Source organism: Acartia tonsa, chromosome 9 (assembly GCF_053477335.1).
Source record: "Acartia tonsa isolate MP-2025a chromosome 9, ASM5347733v1, whole genome shotgun sequence".
NCBI lineage: Eukaryota > Metazoa > Arthropoda > Copepoda > Calanoida > Acartiidae > Acartia > Acartia tonsa.
Genome location: NC_137268.1, coordinates 47,974,517 through 47,996,904, shown reverse-complemented (window position 1 = coordinate 47,996,904; position 22,388 = coordinate 47,974,517). Strand labels below are relative to the sequence as shown.

The following is a 22,388-nucleotide window of genomic DNA, read 5'->3' as shown; positions in this document are numbered from 1 at the left end:
AAAATTGTCATACCATTTTTTGTAAAAAAAATAACTACTTTTGCACATCATGTGGTGCAGCGTCCTTTATAAAAAAAAACCAACTATAGGAAATTTTTCTTCATTTCTTCCTCTATATGACAAAGCCCCTAGAGGCTAGGGATGAGGCCACTAGTTTGAGACAAGGTATTTAACTTTAATGTCTTTAGATTTAGCCATTGTTGTTGTTTTAAGTAATCTTGTTATCTAGGTAAATTGTCATCATTTATTTTGTTTAGAGATTCTTAATGTTTGTAGAATCATTAATTTAATGTTTAATTTACTTTTTAGTAGCGAAGCTACTCTATAATTCACTTTGTATGACCGTCAGTTCGTTCGTAACGCTATGGGGGAAACGTGATTTTCTCGGCTCCTATTCAAGATAGACAACTGAAATTTTTAGTGAAGATTTCCATTATATATTCCCATCTAAAAAGTTTATTAAATTTAAAAAAAATATATAAATTTAAAATTAAAATGAGATGGTGGGGAAAGAGGGGTGTTTAAAAAAAAAAAGTAAGCACCTTAAACTTTAAAAGTAATTTGGAGAGGTACAGTTTTACAGATTTCAATAACCACTGAATTCTCCATTTTATGAAAGCTTCTTATAGTGCCCTGGATGGTTTAGGGCTATTATCCTTTTCCCTTGAATACAGTGCTACTATATGCTAGGAGCGCAGCTGCTAGTTTAGACTATAAAACCAAAATAAATTTTTTAATATTATCAGATCATTTGTTTTAGTACTTTTTTGTCTTAAAGCATCTGAAGACTCTTAAGTTTTAACTTCTTGTTGAAGTTTTTACACTTTTAGACATAACAATAAATGATTTTTCCAGGAAAGGGTTTTAAGGTTAAAGAAGGAAAAAAATTATACTTTCAACTTTTTCTACAATAGGAATGGTCCTTATTATAAGAACAAAATATTTTATATACAAGAACTGTTTTTTCTTTAGAAGTGGAGAAGTGGGAAAGAAACCCCTAAAAAAGAGATGGATAATCCCTCATTTTTATGACGTCACATAAATAATTTTTGACACAATTTTAACACAATTTGCGCTTTGACATTTTTCCAGGTGAAAGTTTAAAAAAGAAAAAAAATATACCAGCAACTTTTATCCCAATTGGAAAGGTCATTATTGAAAGAACAAAACATTTTATATACATTTTTTGATTATTTAAAAAGTTTAAATATTTTTTTCAATTTCCTCACTTGGATGCTTCTTTTTGAAGATGATTAAAGTCCCTCAACAGATTATGACGTCATACGATAGAATAGCTAATGAGAGGCCAGCATAAATTTTTCCATTGGTCAATTACAGTGTATACTGGCCTCTCATTAGCTATTCTATCGTATGACGTCATAATCTGATGAGGGACTTTAATCATATTCCTTCTTATAAAAGGTTTAAATATTTTGTTCATTAGCAAGGCTACTAAATTTAGCAACTAGCGGCTGCGCCCCTGGCATCTAGAAGCTCTGTATTTCACGAGCTATTAAATGGCAAAAAATGACCTAAAACCATCCTATGACAAAATCCGGAAATAAAATAGCCTAAAACCATACTGGGACATTTATAAGGATTCCTTGAATAGGAGAACTAAATCGGTTAAGCGGTTAGTGAGATCCTTTGTTACAGAGAAAAAAAAAACCTATTACTTCATGTAATAAGATATTGCCTTCCACTGCACTGTTTGTCGACTTAATTTAGCATCAAGAAAAAAAAAGTACTTATGAAAGAATTTGCTACATCATTTTATTGTTCTTTTTTTTGTGAAAACCATTTAGTTTTGCGGATTTTTTCTTTTGCAAGATTTTTCTTGGAATCTTTTTACAGAAATGTCTAATAGGATTTGTCTTGCCTTTGAAATGTGATGAGGTTAAAGTATTACTGGAAGAAAAACTGAGATGCATTCTTAAAAAAACTTTTTGGCTCACTGCCTCATTAAAATAAAAGAGGCTCGCTATAAACTTTTGTGAAAAATCCTCCAAAATAGCATTAAAAATCTACAAAAATCTTAGGTTAATAACCCTCTTATGATTTTATTGAATTTTTGTAGATTTTTTATGCGATTTTGGTAGATTTAAAAAAAAAAATTGCGAGCCTCACTAATTTTAGTGAGGCAATGAGCCAAAAAGTTTTTTAAGAATCCACCTCTGGTATTGTTTAATTTTGTGGGGTTTACAGACGTGTTTATAGAAAACATAATTAATCCTTAATTATGATGTTCAAAATCATTGAAAAAAAAGTTAAAAACTGTCACCAATCATGAATTAATCTTTAAGCTTTATAAATTTTGAGTAAAATTAATGGTAGAGTGTGGTTATATTTTACCCTTTTGATATTTACTTGTCCCTGGAGTCATCACAAAACCATCTTTAACCCGAAATTATACGGAACTTTTAAAAATTTCTAAGTTGAATTATACTGCTAAATCATAGCCCATAACAAGGGTCCAAGGGTGGGGGGTAAAGAGGAGTTTACCCATTATTTTGCCTCCACAAAATTTTCAAAAATACATTAAAATAACCCATAATTTATCCCCCCGAAAATAAAATACTTGAACGTCCCTGGCCCAAAAGTTTTTTGTTGCTACTAAATAAAATAAAGAAATTAAACAACTTGTCAAAAATGAACACAGTAATAGTGTCTGACTGATTATGACGTAACAAAAAAAAATTAGCCAATGAGAGGCCGTTATTGACCAATGATGGTAAAATTTATAGTGGCCTCTCATTGGCTATTTTTTTTTGTTACGTCATAATCAGTCAGACACTATTACGGTGTTCGTCAAAAATCTTTAAATCAGCAAACTAAACGTTTTCAGTAACAAAAGGAGTAAAATAGCCTTAAACCAAACTTGGATATAAAAATATAAAAATAGCCTAAACCCCCCCCCCTATGGTCCTTTAAGAAGCTACCATAAAATGAATAACTCGATCGTTTCAGTAGTTACCGATATCTTAAGCTACAGACAAAAAAAACTTACTACTTTATATAATAGGATATCATTATAATATAGTTTACCTCGAAAGTGCTGCCTACAAAGGTTGGTGAAAGAGTGTCCGCCAGGATAACCTTGTGCACAGTCCGGAAATATTGTTTCTTCCAACTAAAATATTATATTTTCATTTCCAGTATGGCTTCGAAATCGATGAATGTCCAGTGGATCAGAACCGGCACTCAGCCGCACTGAGAAATCATGTATCGTATCGTAATATATCGAGTTTTTTTTATCTTTTTTTATTCGACATCCGCCTTTTTAAATTTTAGTTTTTAAAAGAAACCTTTTTTTTGGGGGGGGGAGGGGGGGGGGGGTAAGGGGTATCACCCCCCCAATAAAATAGCTTTAAACGATCACAGAACCAGTAGGTATATTCCCTGAGGAGTAGAGCCCAATCGGTTCAGTGGTTACTGAGATCTTAAGCTTCAGACAGACAGACAGACAGACATACAGGCAGACAAACAGACAGACAGACAGACGGACAGACAGACAGACAGACAGACAGACAGACAGACAGACAGACAGACAGACAGACAGACAGACAGACAGACAGACAGACAGACAGACAGACAGACAGACAGACAGACAGACAGACAGACAGACAGACAGACAGACAGACAGACAGACAGACAGACAGACAGACAGACAGACAGACAGACAGACAGACAAACAAACAGACAGACAGACAGACAGACAGACAGACAGACAGACAGACAGACAGACAGACAAACAGACAAACAGACAAACAGACGAACAGACAGGCAGACGAACAGACAGGCAGGCAGACATTGTTCTACTTTATATTACAGATATATGAGCGTGTTTTTTCTTCAAATTCATTGTAAAACAAAAGTGGCATAAAATGTATATAAAGATAAATGTTGCCATCAGAATGAAGCTAGGAAAATTGTATGGAAATAAAATAGTTTGTATTTGTGGTTTATATCAAGTGTAAATTTGTATTTATGTCAGTGTAATTTTTTTTTCTCGTATTTATTCGAATCAGGTGGATAAGAACCGGTTCTCATCCATACCAAAAAACTATATCTAGCATCGAATTATATCCAGCTTTCTACGAATATAAAAATGTACAATTATAAGATTAAAACCAGTTTTTTTAACCGGTGCCGAAAAAACTGGTTTTAATCTTATAATTGTACATTCTATATCCGCGGAAAGCTGTTTATAATACGATGCGAGAAATAACTATCATAATCTTAACCCTTACAGATCGGGCCCCAATTCCCACCTTAATAGATCGGGGGGGGGGGGGGGGGGCTCAAAGAGCCCCCCCCTCTATCTCGGCTCCTGGTACAGATAAAGACGTAAATTTTTTTTTGGTGGTTCATGTGTATTTTTAGAGAAAATTACTTTTTCTAGTCATAGCAGTCAGACCGCTCCTTTGCCGCTTTTTAGCGGCCAGCCGCTAAATATTAAAACAGCTGTAGAGCGGCAGTCAGACAGACAAAATAATGTATAGAGTAGATGCAGGGGGGGGGGGGAAGGGGTGATTACTTGAGGGCACCCTCAAATTTTGGAAGTCGTTAAGTAGATGCACATATATCTTGGGTATAGTCCCTTTCATGACAATGCCTCTTAAGGGACGTTTCTTGGTATTTTCACAGTAGATTTTATCCTATTTCTAGCCACTGCGGGGGGGGGGGGGGGGCTCTATCCATGCGGGGCCATTTTCCTAACCCTGCAGGGCAATCACCTAACCTAAAATAATCCATCAAAAGCTACTGTAAAAAAAAATACATTAAAACACCTCTTAAAAGACCTTTTCACTTAAAATTTCAGTTGTCTTTCTTCAATAGCAGCCAAAAAACACACAAAGCATGTTTTAAATGGACGTACTGACTTTCTGTTAACAATGATAGAGTTGCTTTCTAAATTATACCTAACTGTCATAGGAATCATCATGAAGAGTTTGAAATTGATAGGATAATTCTAACATGTCTTGTTTAATAATCTAAAATCAATTAATAATTTTATCTAATTTCAATTTCAATTTATCTATGAAATAAATGTAAAGCTGTACAGGTTAAGGCTACTATCTGACTCAATACATTTCTTTTTCTCCTCTTTTTAGCAACCGAATGAAAGTAATTCTTTTCAATTCCAGATAATTATAAGAATTGGTAACATTTGCTTAGATATTTATTTTATAAAAACATAGCAAAAAAAATAATAACCGTATTATAATACAGGTATTAAATATTTATATACAATAAAATTGAATATGAATAAAAATTAAGGATAGATCAATCAAATAATAATTATGTACAGTGTCAAAGGACTAAACAATCTTGTGAGAGGTAATATAACTTATGCATTTTAAAAAGATATTTGTTAAATAGACTGATTATTTAAAGACATATTTGTTAAATATGTTGCTCTACTGGATATCATTACCCTTGTTAGAATGTACCATTCATAAAGAAGGTTATTTTTTTAATGGCAAAACTGTTTAAGCTAGCTTTTTTAACAATTACGTTCAAATTCCGTTAAATTTATTGATATAAATAATCTAATAATTGATTGTTTTGTTTTTATTCGTAATTGTCTTTTTTATATATACATTATTATGCTTAATTAAAAATTTCTGATAAACATATCATTATATTTAAAGAAAAATTAGCTGTCTCTAAATTTAATATAGTAATAAAATTATTATGGAAAATCAATTGATTTTTCATGGTAACAGGTATAAGTTATAAAATACAGACGAATTTATAGATGTAATCTTGAAAAGATAGCTTTAATTTAAAATGATAAATATGCGTTATTTTTACCAAAAACTAGACAAAACCCTTTTTTGTTGTTGTTGATAGCAATATCTTATTTCTTTACTCTCGTTTATATATAGTTATAACCTAATATCTTTTGATTTAATTGTTATTGGTTTGAAATTTTGACTAAAAAGCTGGCTTAAAAAATAGCTCATATGTGATAAAATATATAGCATTTTGCGCTAACTTATGAGGGGTTTATACAATAAGTATAATTATAAAAGCAAATATTTGAAAATTATTTAAAATCATTCAATGTTTAATGTAAGATTAAGCCAATTATTAATCACGAAATTACATATAGGTTTTTTATTATTTTGCTAAATAATCTATAAAATATTTACACATTGTAAGTCAACTCTTGAGTTATGTAAGAAGTACAATATCAGCTGATAGATCTTATTTCAATTTTGAAAGATAATTTTATAAAAAAAAATAAAAAAAAGTTGATTTTGTTTTTTAAAAGTGAGCAAAAATAATGTAGAATTTTTAGAAATATTTTTAATATTTTTTAAAAGCACAAAAAATCTTGATTTCAGGCCTATATTAACAATTCTTAAAAATCCTAGTAGTATCGACACATCCTATTTTTTTTACGTCACTAAGATAATTTCTAAGACACTAATACCGGGTTCTTCAGGAGGGTCATCACTTAGTAAGGTCATTTTTTTGCGTAATTTTAGGTGTTTAATTGTAGTCAAATGCTCTTGATAGTCAAACTAAAAAAAATTCCTCCCCCCAAATTTTTTTCTTTACTTTAAAAAAAATATTAAAAAGAACACAAAAAAAGGTTGACTAAACCTTTTGGGGCACAGCCCCTAGAGGCGAAGTCGCTAATATCTATATACAATCTAATATACTAATATAACACCCAACTTTACAGAGTTACGCGAACCAATATTTATAAAATGGTGTCCATTCCCAAAGATGATTAACAAAATTATTGGTTAAAAAATTTGGACACTGATAATCTAGAACAAAGATTTGATAAAAGTACCCAAAGTTGTTAAATAAACTACTAAGAAAACGTGTTCATAAATATGTGGGTACCAGTATAAATTTCTGAACATTTTCCTCCGCCCCCCTTCCTTTTTTATTGACACTTGACCGCTGCTTTTATGGTTTTTATAGCTTTATCCCACGGCTTATTTTCAAACAAGCACAGCAACATGCATATAATATCAGGGAAAAGGGAATGCGATTCTGACAAACAATTCTAAAAGAAAATTTCCCCACAACCCCCTTCCCCTTTTCCTCCCCTTCATTCCCACCCCTATTCAGTTGTATGACAAAAACAAAATATAACACAAGATACTTTAAAAGGTTTTGTGATTTTTTTTTAGAATTGTTGGTTAGAATAGCTACCCCTGGTACCATCGGAAAAAGTTAAATACGAAATACAAATTCAGTCGGTTTATACTGACGCTAATCTCATGATATTAGAGGCTTTGTCCTTATCTTAAGTATGTTAATACACAGTGTTAGTAAGTCCAACTTTATTATTTTTATCCTCTTAATATGATGAAGTGATTTAATATAAGAGACAATTAACAATTACAATCAAACATTATGCTGAAGTCAAGATGTATTTAATTTACTAAAACTGTTAATATCCAAGGAGGAAGGGAGGGGACAATGGATCAAATATTCAATATTTTAGGGTCTAAATCCTTGGGTACCAGGTTGAAGTGCTCATGAAGTATTTACACTGAATTTGGGGACTTTGGGTACTAGTGCACAAATGCCACAAAATTTGTTATGAATCTAGCAGACAAAAATAAAAAAAAACAGCAATTAACACAATTTTCTTAGAACTCTTTCTCATTTTAAGTTTTCTAATTTAGATAACCATAAACACTTTACAATTTTCTTCAAATTTTCTGGATAAATCTAGTTTTCATGGCCCTTCAGCAAAAACTCGTAAATTGAATTAATTGCCCATTGTCTCCTCCCTTTCTCAATGGCAAATAGCTCATGTCACGAATGTACGGACAGACGGACAAAACGACATCGTTTTCGTTTTACTTTGTATTATAGAAAGAATGGTCTTCAGGTAAGCTACCTAATAAACTTATTTATTTTAAAATCAAACAACTACGCTAAATGAGTTCTAAATTTAAGGGAAGATTTACATAGGTCACTGAATGATTATAGGCAATTTTTTTCTTGTGTGTCTTGTAATGTTTTTTTCTCTTTTTCTACCTTTGCCCTTCAATATATAACCCTAGATGCTAAGGGCGCAGCCTCTCGTTGTTAATATAGCAAATAGCAAGTCATGATATCAAATATTAGTAAAATCTTTTCATCTTTATATTGAAGCTTTACATGGATTAATAAGATAATTGGATGAATACAGTTTTATATGGATAGCAAAGTCTTATATAATACAACTAGCGGAATCGCTCTTGCCTCTAGGGGCTTTGTCCCAAGAGGTAATTTAAAAATTTTAAAAATATTGGGAGATTTTTTTTGGGAGGGGGGCAATAGACTAAAACCACCACAGCACCAATAGTTATATTCCCTGAAGAGTAGAATCCGATCGGTTCAGTGTTTACCAAGATCTCAAGGGAGAGACGGACGGACGGACAGGCGGACGCGCGGATGGACAGATGGACAGACATAATTCTACTTTGTATTATAGATAAAACCGGATATTAATATATTTTAATTAGAACAAGGATAAAAAACGTAAATAAAAGCAAAGCTCCATTTATCTAATGTAAAATTTTGTTCTAAATAAAACAAGGATTACAACATCAATAAAAGCGAAGCTTTGAACCAATAGGACATCAACAATTATGGAGTGTCAGAACTGAATAAGCAGAATATAAATGTATAAGTCTAAATTAAATTGTTTTTAATTTGTTGTAAAACTGCTTAAATAAAGGATACTTTTTAGGGACATAATAACATATTAGAACTTAATTATAGAGATGCTTCCCTTATAACATTGTAATTTGTTGTCCTAGGAAGCAGTATTCAAAAATCGTACGAATAGGATAATTATATGACATGGAATATTGTTGTCAAAATGTTTTAAATAGACATTTGGACATTTTGACAAAGATTATACTTTCTAAATCGTGCTTAACCACTATGGGAAACAACGTGCCAATTCTAGCAATCAGAGCTATCCGTTACTGACGTAAGAATGGATCGATCCTAAATATAGAAAAGCGCCGCTTTTAAAAAGTCAAAATAGAATAATGAATATATTGTTTAAAATCCAATTACCTTGGCATTTCAGGTTTAATTTCTTGTATACCAGTTGTAGTTACAATATTGGACGCTAGGGTGAACAGACCTGGCCCTAGACAACTCTGAAATAGATAGATAGATAGATATTCTTGCATACCAGTTGTAGTTACAATATCGGACGCTAGGGTGAACAGACCTGGCCCTAGACAACTCTGAAATAGATAGATAGATATTCTTGTATACCAGTTGTAGTTACAATAGTGGACGCTAGGGTGAACAGACCTGGCCCTAGACTCCTCTGATATAGATAACTAGATATTCTTGTATACCAGTTGTAGTTACAATAGTGGACGCTAGGGTGAACAGACCTGGCCCTAGACTCCTCTGATATAGATAACTAGATATTCTTGTATACCAGTTGTAGTTACAATAGTGGACGCTAGGGTGAACAGACCTGGCCCTAGACTCCTCTGATATAGATAACTAGATATTCTTGTATACCAGTTGTAGTTACAATATCGGACGCTAGGGTGAACAGACCTGGCCCTAGACAACTCTGAAATAGATAGATAGATAGATATTCCTGTATACCAGTTGTAGTTACAATACTGGACGCTAGGGTGAATAGACCTTGCCCTAGACAACTCTAAAATAGATAAATAGATTAATAATTAGATAGATAGATAGATAGATATTCCTGTATACCAGTTGTAGTTACAATATTGGACGCTAGGGTAAACAGACCTGGCCCTAGACATCTCTGAAATAGATAGATAGGCTAATAATTAGATAGATAGATATTCTTGTATACCAGTTGTGGTTACAATATTGGACGCTAGGGTGAACAGACCTGGCCCTAGACAACTCTGAAACTAAGAGATAAAAAAATTTAAGAATTTAAATTAAAAAAAAAAATTTCAATAAGAGTAGCCTAATAAATTTAGTATTTTTAATAAGTTTTTAAAATCCTCCAAGCAAAGTGCTTAGGTCTGTTTGTCGTCCACAATGATACAATGACTAACCAACAAGTAGTTCTTTGAGAGTAGCTACGCTACTAAAAGAAGGATTAATACCTGGGCAAGGAGTCCAAACTTGACTTCATTGAGACAAACAGCCTGATCATCTCGCCTCCAGTCCCAACCAGGTATATTCAGCAGGAAGGACTAAATATAGTTACCATATGGTACATATAGATAGATGTATAGATAGATAGATAGATAGACAGACAGACAGACAAACAGTCAGATCATCCCGCCTCCAGTCCCAACAAGGTAAATTCAGCAGGAAGGACTAAATATAGTTACCATATGGTACATATAGATAGATAGATAGATAGATAGATAGATAGATAGATAGATAGACAGATAGACAGACAGACAAACAGATAGATAGACAGACAGATAAACAGACTGATCATCCAGCCTCCAGCCCCAACCAGGTATATTCAGCAGGAAGGACTAAATATAGTTACCATATGGTACATATAGATAGATGTATAGATATATAGCTAGATAGATAGATAGACAGACAGACAGATAGACAGACAGACAAACAGTCTGGTCATATCTCCTCCAGTCCCAACCAGGTATATTCAGCAGGAAGGACTAAATATAGTTACTATATGGTACATATAGATAGATGTATAGATAGATAGACAGATAGATAGATAGATAGATAGATAGATAGATAGATAGATAGATAGATAGATAGATAGATAGATAGATAGATAGATAGATAGATAGATAGATAGATAGATAGATAGATAGATAGATAGATAGATAGATAGATAGATAGATAGACAGACAGACAAACAGCCAGGTCATCCCGCCTCCAGTCCCAACCAGGTATATATATTAGGAAGGACTAAACACAGTTACCATATGGTACATATAGATAGATGTATAGATAGATAGATAGACAGACAGATGGACAGACAGACATACAGCTTGATCATACCACCATGTATATTCAACAGGAAAGACTAAAAATATATGGATTTAATATTACTTGGATGTTACACCAGATTTTCATGTTTGCTAATAAAGTGAAAATAACGATTAACCCCTTTACCTCACCACCCCAACAATAGTTTTTCTCCTACTTCAATATCCACGTATATTATATATCCATTGACTAAATATGGTTATCAAGTGTCAAACGCTTTGTTTTAGTCCAATTGTTGTGATTTAAATAAATATTTTATAAACAATTAAAAGTAAGATAGATAGACAAAAGAAAATACAGAAATATATATATGTGCAGTTAAACGTGTAAATAGAAATAAACAACAGTAGGTAAAAAAATATTCCCAAAATTACAGGAATAAACAAAATTTACAAAACTACAACCAATTTTTGTCAAAAACACATCGATTGTAATTTTGCTATTCGTAGAATTGTCAGCGACCCCTAAGAACAAGTTCGTTGTGTGATACTTCGTTTAAGTCTGGCTGATATTATATATGCACTTTTTACCATTTGTGAAAAAAATAGAATAAAGGATATCATCTTATATATAAGATGTAAGATAGATTTGCAGACAGATAGATATATAGATAGAAAATAGATAAATAGCAATGCTAATTTAGATTTAGAAAGATTTGTGTTGATTACTTTGTTTTTAAGTAACTGTATTTAATTACTATATTATTGTTAGATGTGCAGAATCAGATGGATAGAAAGATATTTAGTTTTATAGATAAGTAAATAAATAGATAGATAGATAAAATATATTTAATTTAAAAAATAAAAGTAGACAAGAAACTATACATTTGTAAACAACAAAGGAATGTTCTTGACAATAGAGATTTATCTATTTTTTACATTCACAGGAAAATGTATGATTAGGATTGTTTAGATGAGAGACAAACTTTTAACATTTTATTTGCCGGTCTGGATGTTTAATTGGAGGGACAGCGCAAAATGGCACCAAAAAGTTGTCCAATGAGAGGCCAGTTTACATTGTAATTGACAAATGTTATACTCGCCTCTCATTGATTATTTTATCGTATGATTTTTTTGGTGCCATTTTGCGCTGTCTATTAATTAGAATTATTTCAAATATTTTAGGCTATTTATAAAAGACTTTTATATAAATAAAAAAGGATGACAATATCCATAAAAGCGACGTTCTCACCCAGGGGCGTCCAAGCTTTTTATTTTGGGGGGGGGGGGTAAAAATTTTTTAAGGAGGGGGTAATTCGGTTTTAGGGGGGGTAAAATGGCGCGCGAAGCTCGCCGCAAATTTCCCCCCCCCCCAAAATTTTTACCCCGGGGCCGGGGTAAAATTTGCTTGGGGGGGGTAATTACCCCCCCTGAAATCTGTTGGCAGGGGTAAAATTTGTTTCCCCCCCCCAAAATTTACCCCCGGGGTAAAATTTTGGGGGGGGGTAATTTAAATTTTATCAAAAATTTAGTATTAAAAATAAGCGCGAAGCGCGCAAAATTTTTTTTTGTTAGAGATTTTCTATTTTGGGGGGGATATTTACCCCCCCTGAAATCTGTTGGCAGGGGTAAAATTTGTTTACCCCCCCCCAAAATTTACCCCCGAGGTAAAATTTTTGGGGGGGGTAATTTAAATTTTATCAAAAATTTAGTATTAAAAATGCGCGCGAAGCGCGCAAAATTTTTTTTGGTTAGAGATTTTCTATTTTGGGGGGGGTATTTATCCCCTCCTAAATAGTTGGGGGTGCCTACGGCACCTCCAGGGTAGGGGTAAATTTTAAATGGGGGGGGGGTAAAATGAAAAATTTGTTGGGGGTGCCTACGGCACCCCCAAATTCGTTTGGGGGGGTAATCGCCCCATTACCCCCCCCCCTTGGACGTCTATGTTCTCACCCCCTAGGAAAAACGAATATTTACACTTAAAATTATCAGAACTTAGAAACTATAAAATGTAAGTGGATAATATGAGCAAAAGTATATGTAAATTTGTTGCATAAACGCTAAAATACAGGATTCTGTTTAAGAACATACTGACATGTTTAGGACTTAATTATAGAGATGATTGACATTGTTGTTTGTTTTCCCTACATTTTTCAAAAATCAGATAAATAGAAAAATTTCATTTGAACAATTTTTGTCAAATAAGTTTAATAAAACAATAAGTTTTTAATGAACGTACGAACTTTCTGGTAACGATTATATAGTAGCTACGTTACTCATATCTTACTTAACTAATTAAATAATCGTCATGCCAAATTTTATATCTATAGGGCATTTCTAACATGCCTACATTAGAGATAAGAGATATACAGGGTGCGCCACATATCCTCGGACTTTCTTTAAACGGCCATAGCGTCAAAACTACTTGACCAATCAGGACGTTTGACCCCACTATAAAAACCTTAGGTAATGACCTTTAAGCACAAAAAAATCTTTGGACGAAGATGGGCTCGTACTCCTAGCTGGCCGCGCTTATGTTCAACAAGGCAGATTCGAGTTGCGCCGGTGGTATAATCTGGATTCTCGACTAGGGCCCAATAAATCGGACCTCAGCCCATCTGTAGATGAGGTAGAGTTATGCAACTTGATGGGGATACTGTTAAATACATAAGTATGACACTAGAAAAGACTAGAGCTCTCTATCTAAAATGGCTTGGCTGTAGTACTCCGACAAAGTGAAACGTGACAGATTTAGAGATGTCAAAAACGTCAAAAATCGTGTAAAATTGTGAAAATTTCTCGGTTCTCGACTTTAGAGACCCATATGAAACTTAAAAACTCATTTTAGACTATGAATTGCACTGACAACCCTATTTGAATCTTCATGCCATTTCTAAAAAGGTATAGAACGTCGTTCTAGCTCAACTGTGGTTTAAATAAAAGCCTCCGTGTCAAATGGTAGCTTGAAAGTTGGGTGAATTAGGATCCTGCGGTTACTCACATTCCTAAGGAAATGGGGCCTCCCAGCAGCCTGATCTTAATTCAATGGACTTTTGGGCCTAGGGCTACTTTGAATCATGCCACAAAGACCTCCCCCATTGCCACTATCAAGGAGAACTTCGCCATCTTGGACAGGTACATTTTGACCTGGGCCTGCCGGCGGTTGAGGAGGCGGGTAAAGGCGATGATTGATGCTGGCGGCGATTTTAATCAATAATCTAATAGTCATATACCTAGTTTGCTTCCCAGTTTTTAAAATTTAATAAAATCTTTAAAATTGACGATTTTATGTTCATTTGTTTACAATTTAGAAAAAGTCCGAGGATATGTGGCGCACCCTGTATGTAATAGACGGACTGACTCTATTTATATAAAATAATCTGAAATGATTGCACTTCTTTCCAAAATATTATGTAAGATATAATAATAAAATATGAAGAATGTAGCTCATAAATTTTGTCAGAAAGTGCATATTAGCATTATATTTTACGTAAAGGAATTTCAATATGATTAACCTTATTCTTTATGTAGAATGTTTAATATTTTAAGAAAATGTTACCCTGGTTTAGCGGTTTGCGAGATCCTTCGGTACAGACACAAAGACACACAGACACACGGATACATAGATACATAGACATCCTGTTACTTTAGTATAAGGATTTAGAATTGTCCTTATTATGGGGCCATAAATATAAACAAACAAATTCAATTCCTGTATATCGCGCAATTCCAGAGGATTAATTTCTCATTCCACATTGCAAATTGCATTCTATAATATGCTTAGTTTAATTAGTGCCAAGGTAAAACAGCTAATTTTAAATTTTTAGAACAATAATTTAGATAGAAGCAGTATAAAGTGCCTAATAAAAGTGACGTCATATAATACAAGTGGCCAAAAATAGGCCAGTATATATTTTACCATTGGTCAATATAAATGTAAGATGGCCTATTATTGGGTATTTTTCTTGTATGACGTCAGCCAGAAAGTTATAAGTCAATTGAATTAATCTTCCTTTAATGATAAATATATTATGGTATTATAATAAACTAGCGGCTTCGCCCCTACCCTCTAGGGGCTTTACCCCAAGAGGTTTGATCAAACCAATTTTTCGTTTATTTAGATTTAAAAGAAAAAACATTTCTTTGGGGGGGGGATTTTTTTTTTTTTTTTTGGGGGGGGGGGGCTAGTCGACCCTACTATTTTAATTTTAGTTTTAAAAAGAAATTTTTTTTGTGGGGGGGGTATTTTTTCATTTTTTTCGGGGGTTTGGGGTGTCTCGGTTAGCGAGATCCTTCGCTACAAACAAACAGACAGACAGACAGACATCGTTCTACTTTGTATTTTAGATAACTTTTCTTATGATCTATCTATGTCATGTTAAAATCATTCTACTTTCTGTTGTTTCTTCAACATTACCTAAGTTTACCCTTTGTTATTTCAATTTGTTTCTTTTGTTTGTGAGTGTAAATTTGAGTAATGGTTCGGCAAAAGAACAAACAAATAAATAACCCAATGAAATTTTGGTTTTATCATTAAAACATGATTTTAATATGTTTTTATAATTTTACTTGCATTAATCTAAAGAATTAATAGATAGATAGATAGATAGATAGATAGATAGATAGATAGATAGATAGATAGATAGATATATAGATAGATATATAGATAGATAGATAGATAGATAGATATATTGATAGATAGATAGATATATAGATAGATAGATAGATAGATAGATAGATAGATAGATAGATAGATAGATAGATAGATAGATAGATAGATAGATAGATAGATAGATAGATAGATAGATAGATAGATAGATAGATAGATATATAGATAGATAGATAGATAGATAGATAGATAGATAGATAGATAGATAGATAGATAGATAGATAGATAGATAGATAGATAGATAGATAGATAGATAGATAGATAGATAGATAGATAGATAGATAGATAGATAGATAGATAGATAGATATAGTTATACCTTGCTAGAGTAATGAAGTAGCTGAACCACAACTCTTGTATTTTCACAATAATTCTTGAGTGAGATGACCCGCATGATGTTAGCTGCGTCCTCCCAGGCTAAAATAAGAAATTGAATAAATAAATGAAAAAAAAATTATTACCAGGTATAGTCAAAAATCATAGAATAATAATAATAGAAAAATAATAACTTGAAAGTACACAGTTAGCTAGCAGTGCCCACAAAAAACTGATTATTAGTTTTTTTATTATTTGTTGTCCACGCCAATAACAATGATTGTCAACTGAAGCCTGTTATATATATTCATTGAATGGATATATAATTATTGGATTTTACACCAGATTAAAACTTGTAACTGGCTAAAATAACAATCAACCCCCTTAACCACATCCCCTCCCCTCCTACAGGATGAAGGAACTAACAATAAATTATGTCCATGTTAGCAACCTAAAATGGTGACAATTTTTCCCCTGTCATAACTGTAATATCCATGTATATTCTACATCCATTATTCATAGTTAACCAGATAAAACTCATGAGGTTAAGCTTAAACTCATAATGTTTTTATAGTGCTCTTTTCAAATCTTGACCAATTCTGAGTCATTACTAAATGTGTAAAAAGAGGTACCTACAGCTAATAAATCAGATGGACAAAATTAAGAGCAAGAATAGGTTTATTTGCCTTAAAACAGTCGCAACTTATTGTCTGTTAGACAAAAGTCATGTAATCAAAGGGTTGGTTTTGCAATAGCTAAAATGATAATTAATAAACTTAGCAGTCGATACCTATGTCAAAGGTGGATTCTTAAATTTCAGAAGTATCGCTGAATTTTGGCTGTGGTAACCAAATCACCAAAGTTAATTAAAAATCTTCAAAAGTTGGATAAAATCATGTGTTTTAAAACTCCTTTTTAAAAGCGAAGCTTTTCTATAATTAGGGCCCGTATGTCCGTGATGGATAGCTTTTTTCGTTAATATAGGAATTTTAGAATTATCCTATCGATCTCAAACTTTGCCTGATGATTCCTGTAGTAGTTAGGTACGATGTAGAAAGCGGAGCAACTCTATAAGCGTTACCAGAATGTCCGTACGTCCATTTTTAACATGTTGATTTTTAACCTTTTTTACCAACAAATTTTTACGTGATAAAATGGTCCGTTTTTCTGATTTTTGGAATAATAATTCCTGGGTCAACAAAATACAATTTTATAGGCGAAGTATTTCTATAATCAATTCCTAAAAGTGTTAGTATGTCCTTAAAAAATATCCTATATTTTTTACCAAATTTACTAACAATTTTGTTTCTACTTTTGTTTATTCATATTCTGATTTTTGAGTTCGGACACCCCACAAGTTTTTATGTTCGTTAGTCCTACTGTTTAAGAGCTTCGCTTTTATGGATGCTGTCATCCTTGTTTTGTTTTAGACACTTTTCTTTAGATTTATATATTGTGCAAAATAAAATTTGGTGATTTGACTATCAGAGCCAATTTAAATACAATTCTTTTTTTAAGAACTCACCTCTGATCCATACTTTTTGTGCACCTTACTTATTTATTTGGCACAAATATAACTATTTCTATCTTCTATCAATTAAAAAAAAGAAATCAAACTTTTCTCAGCGTTAAACCAATGCCAATTTTTAATCGAGAAAGAAGTTTTCCAGTATGGCTTCCAAACCGATTAATATCCGCTTTATCATATCCGGTTCTAAGCCAAACAAAACAATAATGCATAGCATCGTATTACAGACAAGTTTCCACAAATATAAAAATAAAAATAATAGAATTAATAATAGTTTTGTTAGCCTGGGCCTTCGACCTTTTGAGGCTAACAAAACTGGTTTTAACCTTATAATTTTTCATTTTAATATCCTCGGAAAGCTGGCTATAATACGATGCGATAATAAACTAGCAGATATTTTCTTCATATTAGGTCTGTCCGTACGTCCTTCCTTTGTCCAGAAGTCCGTAATATTAAGTATGTTAGAATCATCCTAAAATTTTCAAAAAAAGAAACATTTAAAGTAAAAAAAATACAAAATATATTTGATTAACCAACATGGGTTTGGTGTCAAATTGTTAACTCAAAGAAAGCAATAATTTAGGAATTTTTATAAATGAATTTACCGGCTAAATCCATTTATAATTCATAAAGTTTCTTTATTGAATTAATGAATTTGTGAAATCAATTTATTTTTTGGGGAAATTCAACATTATGATTTGTGTAGCTACTATACAATCATTAAATGTTTATAGAGACTTTGGCAAAGTCTAAACAAATTTTGTAAACACAGAATATTTATAATTTATAAATTATTAGGTATTTATTTCTAACAATAAAATTACTTCATTCTAATGTACTTCATATTTTTTTGTCATAGAAAAATATTGTTCTTTCATTATTGCTGCTCTAATTAAAGTTATATAAAAAAGCCAAAAAAATAACTTTTTAGTGACTTTTAGAACAGCTTTAACACTTAATTTCCGATTAAATATAAACAATTAATAATTAATTAAGTTTTTAAGTTTTCTTTTTTAAATGAAAAAAATTATTTGATATCATTTACCACGCTGAGTACAATAATTTTTTCCTTAAAATTAAATGAAATTGATTTTAAGAATATATTAAATTAAGTAGGTACTTAAAACTTGTTTTCTTAATGAACTAAATATTATATGGACTTAATGGACTATGAATAATGAATTTCAAATGCGAAACCTTTCTACATTTATGGTATTGATGACGTCTGTCAGATGGTTGCTAACATAGAAGTTATTTACTGATCAAATCGATCATCTAGTAGGAGGGGAAAAACTGGAGTAAAGAGATAGATGGGAGGTTTCCTTATTTTAGCCAGCTGCCAGTTTCACCTTACTAGAAAACATGAAAATCTGGTGTAACATTCAAGTAATAATATATCCATTGTTTGATATTAAATTTAGCTATATTAAAGCGTAATAACCATATTATTGTTTCAGAAATGGACATTTGAATTGTTTATCAAATTTTTTACTATGTCACATCAGTTCACTTCGAGGCAAAATGTTATAAGATTGAGCAGATCATGTATGTGTGTGTGTTTGTAGCAATAGTTTCTTAGTGTTTGGACCTAAGTAGTCATGGAGTAGGAAGAGATACTTTTGTATGCTATCACCAAGGCCAGCTCAAGATCCACGCTCAAGTACAAGTACTTGACCCGCTGTCTCAAGGGATCTACTCTTTATTACCTCACCCCCGCTTAGTATGGCAGGTGTCCCAAATTAGGTCACCGTAATGAATGACGCTCTCAACAGAGGAGCTTAGGTAAGGGTTGTACTGATATTATGAACTTGACTATTGAGTATCCAAACTACCCAATTATCACCCTTCTTACACAACCAAGGGGAAGTTGCGTGAATAAATTGCGACTGAGAAATTCGAGTTGTCACATGGGGACTTGAACTCTAAACACCGTAACTCAGTGTGTTACCACTGCGCCCTATATCTATCGTCTATCTATATATCCTATCGTCTAAATAGTATTCTGACCCTCGTTAATGTTCGTTTTCATGGATTGTCACTCTTGTTATAATTATACATTGTTACAAAATTATTAGGACAGAAAATTACTTTTATAATTGGCTATAATATCAAATATTTAGTATCATTATGTATAAATATGTAGACCATTAAATGGGAAAATTAGATATTTAATATGTAGAATATTGTAAATTGCTCAAATATTCAGTTTTTATTATTATTTAAACCCGCAAAGGCATGTTTTAAAAAGCTTTTAATTTGCATCCCAGGTTCTACGAAATACCAGAAAAAAAAATCGTTTTACCAGAAAAGTGGTAAAGCTGGTCAACCTGGTAAAATATACCAGTTTCGTGGTAAATTTTACCAGCAAAAATTTTAGCCAAAAAATTAGTCAAATTTTACCATTTTTTTTGTAAAATTTGACGAAACAAAAAAACCCGTTTTTGGTGTTTTAAATAAAAAACAGCTCTTCATAATCAGTTGTAGTACTTTAAAATAATGACTTCTATACAATGAAGCCTAAATTTAAATTTTTTTTTTTTTTTTAATTTTACCACTTTTGGAAGTTTTACCAAAAATGTGGTCAATTTTACAACTCTATTTTTCAGGTTAAGTCCGAATTTTCGGACTTAGACAAAAAAACGCAATTTGGTCAATTTTTACCAAAAAATTGGTAAAATTTGACAAGGTATTTTTTTAGGCTAAGTCCAGATTTTTGGACTTTGCCAAAAAAAATGAACTTGGTAAAATTTGACCAACTTTTTGGTAAAAATTGACAAGGTAAATTTTTAGGCTAAGTCCAAATTTTTGGACTTTGCCAAAAAAAAAAACTTTGTAAAATTTGACCAACTTTTTGGTAAAAATTGACAAGGTAAATTTTTAGGCTAAGTCCAGATTTTTGGACTTTGCCAAAAAAAAAAACTTGGTAAAATTTGACCAACTTTTTGGTAAAAATTGACAAGGTAAATTTTTAGGCTAAGTCCAAATTTTTGGACTTTAACAAAAAAAAAAACTTGGTAAAATTTGACCAACTTTTTGGTAAAAATTTTTACTTTTTATTGAATTTTTTCGCATAAAAGAAGCTAACTTTTTTTTAAAACCTTGAAAATTATTTCATCATTTCTTTTAAAACATCCTCCCGCATCATCAAAAATATATCAAATTTAATATTTACTTATTTGAGCTAGCTTCATACGAATTAAAATTAAAAGAAAAAAAATCCAGGGTGTGTTTACGCAGATGTGCCGTGTGCATTTGAATTTATCGACTTTTCATCTTTAATATAAATATAAGCTTTCGTATATTCCCCTGAATGTTTCTAAAAGAAAGACAGAGATTTCGAATTATAGAGTAATTAATTTCGCTACAAAACTTATTTTTTAAGTTTTGAAATTTATGGCACCTCTGTGCGCGCATGCGCACTATGGATAAGCTTATGATTATTTGAATATAGAGTGCCAAAAATAATTATTAGTTTTGATTCAATTTAATCAAATATTTTGAATCAAGAAGTAAATTACTACTCAATTTTCTCTAAATATTTAAATTTGTAGAATTTACAAGGAAGATTTTTTTTAAGCAAGATGTTTAAAAATGTGGCAAAATTGTGGAACAACAATGTTTCATGATTTCTATATTTATGTTGTCTTTGCCAACCGGAAATACCACCGAGATGGGTTTTTAAAAGATGAATGCCACATTTTTTCGGCGTTTTTTAGACATTGATTGATTGAACGTTGACGATAGAATTTCAAACAGAGTATATAACATAAAAATACTGAATTTTAAATTATTTTTTTAGCAATTTTTCTAATGTCTAACACAGCTCTAAAAAGATGCATTAATTAATATGCAGCAAAAATGGATTGAAGATAATCTTTTTTTTTCTATGAAGGCCGTACCATCAAAAGCGAAATAATTAAATAAATCATTGTATACTCTTTTAGATTTCGCGAATGTCGCGCTTGTTATTCATAGCTTAAAAAATGTCGAAAAAACGCGGCAATATCTTTTAAGAACCCGGCCGGAAATAGATTCTTATATGGATCATATATGGTTAACAACTATATATATATTTAAATATTTTTTTTAATATTGAATGCACTATATTTTTTTATATTCTATCGAATATATATTTTATATGTCATTACAAAACTATATTACATTTAATATTAACATTAAAAAAAAAAAACATCAATTTAAACTTTCGTAACCCTGTATTGGCTTCAGAAGAACAGTTCTACAGAAACCACGGTACACGTTTGAGCTAACCAGCATTGCTCTGCCTAGGCTTTAATTAGAAAGGCCAGGGTATTATTAGTGGTTGAAAAGTTTGTACATTATTATTACAGGTATTGTGTCTTTAAAGGGACTGTGAACGTAAATTTTTCTCATCTTAACATTATCTTATTCATAATATCTCACAGATAGAGCAAAACGCGCTTTTGTTTGCTTAAAAAACGGCTTTTTCCGACGATTTTTATAAGGTACAGGGAAAGGAAGAAATTTTTCGTATTATATAAAATGTCCATTAAATTGTTTTTTTGGTATTATCCTCTTAGAAATTTTTTTTTCAATATTGAAAAATTTGAAAACAAAGAGTTTCCAGTATGGCTTTGAAACCGATAAATATCCCCTGGATTAAAAATGGTTCTGGGCCATACTGAAAAATTACGTATTACAGACAATTTTCTATGAACAATAGTCTAGAAATTATATTATCAATACCAGCTTTGTTAGGCCAGTCCTTTGGCCCCTCGGGGCTAACAAAATTGCTATTGATCTGAAAATTTCTCATTTTACCAGTCGCGGAAAGCTGTCTATAATACGACGCGATAAATAAAATCAGAGACAAAAATACCATTTTTAGATAAAAAGTATACTTTATACCTACCTACACACTTAAATAAAAATAGCCTATTTATATTTAATTTGTTCTTAGATCTTTAGTTAATAGTTATCTATGCTTATCAGGGAGGACACCCT

At 31.8% G+C, this 22,388-nt stretch overlaps 1 protein-coding gene across 4 annotated transcripts in view; it reads right to left on the bottom strand.

Moving 5' to 3' along the window:
* The window catches only part of LOC145329104 (calcium-activated potassium channel slowpoke-like), a 282,479-nt gene that overhangs the window by 62,330 nt on the left and 197,761 nt on the right, over positions 1-22,388 (bottom strand). For all 4 annotated transcript variants that reach the window (XM_080173138.1, XM_080173139.1, XM_080173140.1 and 1 more), the window contains exons 19-22: positions 15,882-15,979; positions 10,086-10,175; positions 9,049-9,134; positions 3,046-3,130 (exon numbers count right to left, since the gene is read on the bottom strand). In XM_080173138.1, coding sequence (XP_080029264.1) covers positions 3,046-3,130; positions 9,049-9,134; positions 10,086-10,175; positions 15,882-15,979 — 359 coding nt within the window. The remainder of the gene's footprint in view (positions 1-3,045; positions 3,131-9,048; positions 9,135-10,085; positions 10,176-15,881; positions 15,980-22,388) is intronic.